The sequence below is a fragment of the Onychomys torridus genome, chromosome 13 (genome assembly GCF_903995425.1).
Source record: "Onychomys torridus chromosome 13, mOncTor1.1, whole genome shotgun sequence".
NCBI lineage: Eukaryota > Metazoa > Chordata > Mammalia > Rodentia > Cricetidae > Onychomys > Onychomys torridus.
The window spans coordinates 49,615,021-49,624,989 of NC_050455.1; the positions used below are offsets into that span (position 1 = coordinate 49,615,021).

Consider the following 9,969-nt stretch of genomic DNA (forward strand, 5'->3'; position numbering starts at 1 on the left):
TTTATGACAAAGAAAAATAAAATAAATTAAAGCATGTATGTCCATAAATGAAATTTGATCCATTTATGGAGAGCTACATTCTGACTTTATGGGCTGTGGGTTCTTTTGCCTTAATGGCACCTTCCTCCATAAAAATCAATCAATAAGTTAGTTAACAAATAAATAAAAATTGTTTTATGACTTTATTGATAGAAAGATCATCTTGGAAAATTTGTTCATTTCTTTTTTTAAATTCTGGCTTTATTAATTGATTTATGAGGCTCTCTCCATAACCCAAGCTGGTCTGGAAGTCACAGCAATCCTCCTGCCCTAGTCTCTTGGAGTGTTGGGATTATAGGCATGAATCACCACATCTGGCTTTCTTCTGTCAAAAGCAATTAAAATTAAGGTATGTTCATAAGTTTCCAAAAATATGTGTGCCTTTGGTATTCTGCCTAATAGATAAGTTGACTCTGTTTTCTACTCCCACATTGCCGACAGAGCTGAGCAGATAAAATCGAGACCATGTCTTCTACAAAACCTAATCATCACTGGGACCTTTGCATAAAATTTATCAGCTTTGGGCTCAGTGTTTTACAAAGGAGAAAAGAGAGTACCTGAGAGACAGAAAAGTGACTTGCCCCGTGACACACAAGCTGTGTGACCCCAAGATTGTAGCCCAAGAGGAAAGGCCTGCTCTCACACACCCACCTATTCTCACGCTGCTGCGAGGCTTCCCAGGGAGTGTTTGCACCAGCATCTTGCAGAGCTCTGGAAACTAGAAGGCTGGAATTCTTTCTCCTGAAAGTCAGCCAGAGGGCAGGAAGAAGGCCTCTGGGCCTCACAGTTAAGTCCTGGAAGGCCTTGAGGGTGGACCAGGTAAAAGCTCATCTGTCCTGAAGCAAGCTGAGCTCTCCAAGCAGCTGCCCTCCTAAGTGGTAATTTGATAAAATGATGATGATGGGCGGAATGTTATGACTGTATGAAATGACTGAATTCCTTTTGACCCACAAAACCAGAATTTCATAGGTTCTAACCTGGTATGACAGTCATACACTGAGGTTGGCACACTCAGCTGAAAGACATTAGGCATCTTGTTCTGACCACTCAAGTCAAGCAAAGACAGAAGGACCGGATTCTGCTGGGTCTGACTCCAAAGCCCTGCATGGAAGCGTTACACTCCACCCCTTCCCTTGGTGACTTTGGCCTAACAAGAGGCAAAGGTGTGGGCTCCTGAGTCCTCAGATCTTCCTGACGCTTCTTATACACACACCCTCCTCCACTCTGTTCTGTCTCCGCACCTCCCTCTTCCTCAAGTTGAGTTTACTTTTCTCTGCCATTATTCCCTGGGTACTTTCTTAATGATTTCTTCTGCCCATTTCTACAATGGATCCCTTCCGGGGCTCCCTAATGCAGCTCTCCACAACAAAACCTCTGGGACATGAAAATCTGACTGTGTCTCTTCACTTCAAATCTTCCAGTGCTCTCTCTGAGACAGGGTTTCTTTGTGCATAGCCTTGGCTGTCCTGGAACTTCCTTGGTAGACCAGGCTAACTTCAAACTCAAGAGATCTGCCTGCCTCTGCCTCCTGAGTGCTGGGACTAAAGGCGTGCGCCACCACGCTCAGCTCAATTTGGCTTCTCTTAACAAGGCTCCTGAGGGTGCCCTGAGATTCTCCCTCCCATCCCCAGCCTTCTGAATGAATGCACCAGGCTTCCTGTTACCAAGTGTTCTCTCTGCCTTCTTTACCAAGTTGACTGCAGTGTAACCTCATCTAACATTAATTGCTTGCTAAGGCTTCCTAATACCGTCACATTGAGGTTAAGGCTTCAACACATGGATTTAGGGGAACACAGGATATGGTCCATACCAGAGAGTTCCTATGCACTCCTCTTGGCCTGGCTCTACTATTGCACCTTACACAGCCCAGGTAGCACTAGTTGCTATCACTTTTAGGCAATCCTCTCCTCCGTTTTTTCGGTGCTTTGGGCTCTACTGTCTTACTAAGCATATTGCCGTGTGAGTGCTTTTCTCTGTGTTCCTCGAGTGACCATGAGCGCCATCTGAGCAATGCCTCTTACAGCATCTGCTACTCTAGGACACATGGGGAGGTGGGGGGGACCTGCAATGCCGTCTTTAGGACATGAGGTTTAGATTGTCTATTCTGGGGCTATGTGGACTTCTTCCAGCCCATGCACATACCAAGTCTGTCTATGAAATACATGGGTGTGTTTCCCCAGCCTTCAGGAGTGTATTTCCAGGTGATACTTCAGCCAAGTAAAGCAAATATCTTGTACTCTCCTGAAGCCACACCTAGGATTTTAACCTGGGGACAATGACAAGTACCAGGAGGTGGTGACTCTTATATACACAGTTGATCATTTATTTGTTTGATCTTTTTACTAAGAAGCATCGCATGTGCACACACCTAACATTCAACACAGGGCACACATTCTGAGGTTACTATAAAACATTAAGGCGTTTCTAGGAGACATACGCATTTCTGAAAGAGTATCCACTTAAAACTTACCCACTTAAAAAAAAAATCACATTACATAATTAAAGAGTTTATTTAAACTTGGGAATGTTTTATGAGTGACCCAAGTGGCCTCCTACACCAGCTGACATAAAATGTTCTATATGCAGATGATTAGTTATAAAAAACCACCTATGAGGCTATGGCGATTTCACAGACAATAGTAAAGGGCTTATCTCGCAAGCAGGAAAACCTGAGTTCAGATCCCCAGCACTTAGAAAATAATAAACAAACAAATAAATAAAAAGCATGAAAGGTACACTCCTGCAACCCCAGATTTGATGAGATAGGGATTGGAGGATCCCGAAGGCTTTCTGGCTAGCCAGTGTAGCTGAATTAAGCCCCAGGTTCAGCATGAGATCTTGTCTCAAAAAAATAAAGCAGAGAAGCCACTGGAGAAGACATCTGACCTTGGACTCTGTCCTCCACACTCACACACACACACACACACACACACACACACACGCACGCACGCACGCACGCACGCACGCACACACCTGCAGGCACACATACATGTGTACACACAAGCAGGTATAAACTCATACACACAAATAAAGAAAATGTAAAAATAAAAGAAAAGAATCTTAAGAAAAAACTCTAAGCAGAAAGCTTGGTTCGGAGTCCAGCCTTTCCCCACTGGTCCCTTCCAGGCCCTACCTGTGGGTCTCAGGGAGTCAGGCCTTATGCTTCATTTGACTCTGGGCAAGCCCTTTTCTCCTCTCTTCTGGGGCTCCTTCCTGCAACACAACTCTGGGAAGATGATTTCATACTCTGAGCTTTGAGCCCCCCACCCCTTAAAGCCCAACATGGACCTTCATCTCAAAGGCCGGCACAGCTGACTGTGAAGTGTTTTGTCCCTCTGTGGCTCCCATTCTTCCCGATCCCAGTCCTTCTGCTCTCTGCTGTTCCCATTGTGTAGGGATTCATGGCCTACCTTCCCATCAGCGCGAGACATGGCTACTCACTGAACCCTGAGATTCCCAGTTGGCTAGCCAGCTGGCCAATGAGTCCCAGGGTCCCCTCCTTCTCCCCACTTCCCTTGCCTCCAGGGTTTGTGGTATAAGGGTATCTCACCATGCCTGGTTTTGTGTATGGGTGCTGGGTGGGATCAAACCTCAGGCAGGTCCTTAGGTTTGCAGTTGCAAGCATTCGGGTGACTGAGCCCTCTCTGAAGCCTGACACCCTTTTTAGTTTGGGGAATAAACTATCAATCTGTACATCATGAGTGGCGCTGGATGGGAAGTGATGTTTGTATTTCTGGCGAAGTACAGATTCATCCTATCTCTGTTTGCTTTTTTGTTTGTTTGTTTGTTTTTGTTTTTTGAGACAGGGTTTCTCTGTAGCTTTGGAAGCTGTCCTGGAACCTCGCTTTGGAGACTAGGCTGGCCTCGAACTCACAGAGATCCGCCTGGCTCTGCCTCCCGAGTGCTGGGATTATAGGCGTGTGCCACCACCGCCCGGCCTATCTCTGTTTGCATGTCCAGAAAAGTACAGACTCATCCCGTCTCTTCTGTAAGATGGAGTCAACTCAGGACAAGGCCCCAGCCTGAGCAATCAGTTTACATAGCTTGGAACGGGGCTCAGGCTGATCTCAACAGTAATAGATACCCAGTGTGTTCACTGCACACACACACACACACACACACACACACACACACACACACACACACACACCTGGATGCTATAGGCTGACTTTCATATTCATTATCTCATTTCATCTTGTGTCTATTCTATGACGGAAGCACTGCTATCATTACAGACAAGAAAACAGAGGCTTGGAGGCGAGTCGGATGGCAAACCTCTGATTATATACGGAGGCAGGACTCAACCTCTGACTTGAACCTCCAGAGACAATGAGGGGAGTGAGCCTACTGGGTGAATGGTGAAGCTACCTACTGGGAAGGGGGGATTATGAAAGTGAGGAAAATTGAGTTAACTGGCGTTTGGAGCTTTTAATGGCTCTGGACTGATGGAGAGTATCCTGTGTGCAGGGCCATGATGATGACCGCCTGTGACCTCTCCGCTATCACCAAGCCCTGGGAGGTGCAAAGCAAGGTATGGACACTTTCTGCCCCAGGCAGAGGGGGCTGAGTTTGCTGACCACAGTTAATGAGGCTGTACCCCTTTAGCCCAACTCCTCTCTCTCCACTGACAAATAGGAGTACGAGGGAAGGGTGGGCTTTCCTCTTTTGCTGAGCTTGAAACACAAGTGAGGGGCCGGGCGGTGACGGCACACGCCTTCAATCCGAGCACTCGGGAGGCAGAGGCAGGAGGATCTCTGTGAGTTTGAGGCCAGCCTGGGCTACAGAGTGAGTTCCAGGAAAGGCGCAAAGCTACACAGAGAAACCCTGTCTCGAAACACACACACTCTCTCTCTCTCTCTCTCTCTCTCTCTCTCTCTCTCTCTCTCTCCCTCTCCCTCTCCCTCTCTCTCTCTCTCTCTCTCTCTCTCTCTCTCTCTCTCTCTCTCTCTCACACTCACACACACACACACACACACACACACACACACATACACAAGTGAGGTGGGAGTGGATAGGAGGGTTTGGGCTCTACATATGTGATCGGGTCCATCTGTTGCAGGTAGCTCTGCTGGTGGCTGCTGAATTCTGGGAGCAAGGTGACCTGGAACGCACAGTGTTGCAACAGAATCCCATTGTGAGTAGAGTGGGGGGTGTCGGCGAGTACAGATGTGACCAATGACGTAGAGCTGAGTGACCTCACCTCAGGATGATCTTTCACTAGCACAGTGGTTCTCTGAGATGATACATGGTCCCTAGACCACCCTGAACCTCATTCCTTGAGAACAGAATGGGGCGGGGGGACCAGAAACACGTGATCTACCATTATTCACCCCTCTGCAGTTTGAGGGCCTTGCTGTCAACCTGTGGGTCCTTAGCTCCCTCAGCTAAGTAGAGCTTGACCAGTGGACACCAAACTGATTGCTCTTGATATAGAGGTGTGTGTAGGGGCCACTTAGCCGGGCTCTGTCCTCATCTGATAGAGCCTGCTAGGGGAAGCTTGTCTATCTGGGAACTTATCTCACCCCTGAGAGCTGACTTGGCTGGGTCAGTCAGCTGGCTTCTGACAGTTAGAAACTCTCCCCAAAGGGTGGAGTTAGGAAGAAGGATTGGAGAGGATGAATAAAAAGAACAAACCACTGATGGAGACGGACCGAACTGTGAGGGCACCAAGGGTGCATGATCGCCATGCTAGCTCTCAGCGGGCATCCAGGGAGAGGGAGAGGCAGGTGGAACGGGGAAGCGCGGACAGGGTCTCTGAGAGTCCCTAGGATTTGAGGTCTTTCCTCCTCCGTCCTCTCTTCCCTTGCCTCGCCTTGCCCCAGGCAGATTTTTAGGAATAGGGCAAAAAAGCAGCCACCAGCTTTGCCAAAATATTGTAAGAACCGTCTCTGGGCCGGATACCAAGACTCTTCTTTCTCTAGAACCTTTGGGGCCGAGCAATGAGCACCACGGTCTTCTTTGTTTCTCTTAATATTTTTAAACGCTGACTGGATACATCTTGTTGTACCATTAGCCAGAGTCAACAATTAGCAAAACCTGCCATTCTTGTTTTACCTATTCTGTCCAATGCTGCTTTTTTTTTTCTTTTTCCTTTTCTTTTGGCTGGGGTATTTTATGTGAATCCCAGAGACAGCCATTTCTTCCTAAATGCTTGAGCTCTAAGAGAGATTTGACTACAGATAAAAAACCATAGCTAGGACCACCAGCATTTCATGCTTACAACATCGACAGTAATACTTTAAAGCGACTCACTCCCAGTCTCTGCTCATTTTCCCTGACGGAGAAAAAGAATTCTGTTGATTTGTCCAAATCAGAATCCAAACAGTGTGGCGCCAGCTCTGAAGCCTCATGGAAGCAGCAGCAGGTTGCTCTAGCCTCCCTTTCCTCTCTTCTCTTCCCCCTCCTCTCTCTCTCTTCCTCTCCCTCCTTTTTTCCACCCCTATGTCATTGAAAAAGGCAGTGTGTTTGTTTGTATAGTATTTCTTTCCCACACTCTGGCTTGGTCACTTACATTCTGTATGCTCATTAATACATTCCCCTCATGCCGGGCAGTGGTGGCGCACGCCTGTAATCCCAGCACTCGGGAGGCAGAGGCAGGCGGATCTCTGTGAGTTCGAGGCCAGCCTGGTCTACAAAGCAAGTTCCAGGACAGCCTCCAAAGCTACAGAGAAACCCTGTCTTGAAAAACAAAACAAAACAAACAAACAAAATACATCCCCCTCTATATTCTGTATTTTCTCCAAATTGCTAGTCAAATCTGGGGAGTTTAGGATTTTATTTTATTTCTGAGACAGAGTCTCACACGTTGAAAGTTGGTCTTAGACTCACTACATATCCAGGATGACTTTGAATTTGTTATTCAGGCTTGTACCACCATTCCTGTTTTTTCTTTCTTTTCCTTTTCTTTTAGCAAGAATGTTTCTTAGGTTGGGTCAATCCCTACTATTGCCCTATGTCATTACATTAACTCTCTCTTTCCCATGACAGCCCATGATGGACAGAAACAAGGCGGACGAGCTCCCCAAGCTTCAAGTCGGCTTCATTGACTTTGTGTGCACCTTTGTCTATAAGGTAGGTAGGCTTCCTAGAGTCCGTTGGCCAGTGGGGATAATGAACCTGGCAAGCACGTAACACTTTGTAGAAACATTTTTACCTCCAAAAATGGTTCTCAGGACAGTGCTATAGAAGCAGATGGTGGGTACTTTTGGCTGAAGCCTGGAGTTGGGTTCCTCTTACTTGCTCTGGCTATGTTACCCAGGCTAACCTCCAACTCATGATCTTCCTGCCGCAGCCTCCAAAGTGCAAGTACAATGTCATTACACTACCATGCCGGACTCCACCTCCAATTAATTATTTTTCTGTTGGCCACATTATACACGAGGAGAGAGAGGTCAGAAATGGTAAGTGGCAGGGCCAGCTTCTCTGGACCCACCTATGCAGCAGGGCTGGAGCTGGGCCACCTAACACCCAGGCCAGGGTTTTCTACAATATGAGCTGTAGTTCCTTTGCAGGGAAGACAAACAAATGATCCCAGAGGGGTCAAGTATCTCTGTTGTTACACAGACCAAGCAGGGCTCCAGTCAACAGAACAACATGGCTGATGTTCACACTGCCGGCAGTGCTGTTATGAATGGGGGTGCTGGGCTTCACGTTTACTGACTTAATCCCAGCTGCTCCTGGGTAGGCGCTGTTACTACCCTGCTATCTAGATGAAAGTGATCTTTGGCAGTGATTGTCCCAAAGCCACATAGCTTCTGGTAGAGCTTAGATCACAACTTACACGTTTCTGGGCACAGTAGGCCTTGATTGGCCCCGACTGCAATGGACCTTCCTCACCTCATCAAACCTACTTTGCCAATGTGCAACCCCATTCTCTCACCTACAGATGCAGGAGTGATGAGACATCCCTCATGGGGAGCCTCAAAAGACCCAAGGAAATAAATGGCCCCACAGATCGCAAAGCACTTTGCCCAAGGCATTATTCAATCAGTAGAGTTGCAGGAGTTTGTATGAATCATCTTCATCACCCAGTTTCAGTCAGTGAACACTTATGAAGTGTTTGTGAGTTATAGACCAGCGCTAAGCTAGAACCAAGAGAGGGGACGAGGCTGCCAGCATTCCTGCCATCTCCAAGTGTCATCCTTGGAGAGAGAGAGGCAGAGGGAGTCATTGTAAGGAAGTGGGGGTTGATTAGGGAGGGTTTGGGGGACATGCAATGGGGGACTCAGTTTACCTGGGGAGATTAGAAGAGGTTTCCCTGAGGAAGTGTCAGGGAAGTAGAGACCTCAAGGAAAAGGGTAAGGATAGAGTATTACAGAAACAGAAGTTGTAGGACGTTCACAGATGAGAGGGAACATTCTCATGAGGTAAGACTGGGGGGGGCTTCTGGATGGTGATATGGATCAACAAATGGCATGCTAAGACTTACATTTCACCCCGAAGGAACAGCCATGTGGGAAGGCTCCAAGAAGGTGATGGAGGGGCTCCCATGTGTCAGCAGGCATGAGAGGCAGCTCACACCAGTGCCAGGCAGAACACACCCCACCTTGAGCCAGGGTCCTGGGGCAATGGCCCCTGCTTTATAGTCTGGCTCTCTCTCTCTCTGCCTCTCACTTCCTCCGTCCCTCTCACCTGTCTCTTCCATACTTCTCCTCCCCAGGAATTCTCCCGTTTTCATGAAGAAATCACACCCATGCTGGATGGGATAACCAACAACCGCAAGGAATGGAAGGCGCTAGCTGATGAGTATGAGGCCAAGATGAAGGCACTGGAGGAGGAGAAGCAGAAACAGCAGGCAGCCAAGCAAGGTGTGCAGGGGGGACGGGTGTGTGTGTGTGTGTGTGTGTGTGTGTGTGTGTGAGGTGGGGTCTTGGCCAGGCACACATTCAGTGTATCTGGGCCGGGACATTGTCTGCAGTCTGTGCTGTGTGGGAGGGTACTGAGGCTGCTGGAGGCGAAGTATTACGGCCAAACCCCACAGTCAGTGCGTGGCTCCCCCCCAAATGTCAGTCCCCACAGTTCCCTGTGTCTCACAGGCAGCTGGGCCATGGTTGCCACTGGTCACCCTGGGCTGCTTCTCAGTGAGGAGGCACTCTGGTTCCCCAGCTCCCCCCCCACCCTTCTCTGCACATGCTAAGCCTTGAGCTATATCCAAACAGGTCAAAGGCAAGTTTGCTGTAGGGTAGCTTCGTCTGACCTGCTGCGTGCTTCCCTGTCTGTCCTTCACAGCTGCTTCCGGGACCCAGCCAGGAGGAAACCCTAACCCAGGGGGCGCACCCGCATCCAAGTCCTGTTGCATCCAGTAGCTGAGGGCATTGCTGGCAGGTGGCAGAGCCCTCAGGAAGAAAGAGGTCCCGTAGACCAAAGGAAAGCCCCGTGTCTTCTGGGACAGTTAAAGAAGCGAGAGTTGAGAGCTGATGGAAGACACAGCGGGCATCTACATCAACAAGTGGTTTTTTAGACGTTGTTTTTGTTGCAGTTTTGTTTGGTTTTTGTTTCGTTTTAGACAGGGACGCTCTGTAGACCAGGCTGACTTTGAACTCACAGAGATCCGCCTGCCTCTGCCTCCCAAGTGCTGGGATTAAAGGTGTGCGCCACCATGCCTAGTTTAGAAGTTGTTTTTAATCTTGAAATGTCTACTGAGTTTAGCCCAATATTCTAGACTTCATATACTGACTTACTTTATTTTTTTTGTTCTTATAATGCTTATAATTCTTGTAAGCTCTTATAATTTAGTGTCTTATTGTAAATAAGTTTCTTGCTAATTTTCGAAAGTAGAGAATTATATATCAAATACCCATAAACTTACCCCTAGATTTGAACATCAAACTTTGGTCATATTTGTGCTTTTACATTCATTTTCAATTCCCCCGCCCCTCCTCCCTCCTTTCTTTCTTTCTGGATCCCACCATGTGGCACAGGCTTGTTTTA

At 47.9% G+C, this 9,969-nt stretch overlaps 1 protein-coding gene across 1 annotated transcript in view; it reads left to right on the forward strand.

Moving 5' to 3' along the window:
- The window catches only part of Pde6a (phosphodiesterase 6A), a 62,421-nt gene extending 53,077 nt beyond the window's left edge, over positions 1-9,344 (forward strand). The window contains exons 18-22 of the mRNA XM_036205059.1: positions 4,507-4,570; positions 5,099-5,173; positions 7,027-7,110; positions 8,699-8,846; positions 9,268-9,344. Coding sequence (XP_036060952.1) covers positions 4,507-4,570; positions 5,099-5,173; positions 7,027-7,110; positions 8,699-8,846; positions 9,268-9,344 — 448 coding nt within the window. The remainder of the gene's footprint in view (positions 1-4,506; positions 4,571-5,098; positions 5,174-7,026; positions 7,111-8,698; positions 8,847-9,267) is intronic.
- The last annotated feature ends 625 nt before the right edge of the window (positions 9,345-9,969 follow it).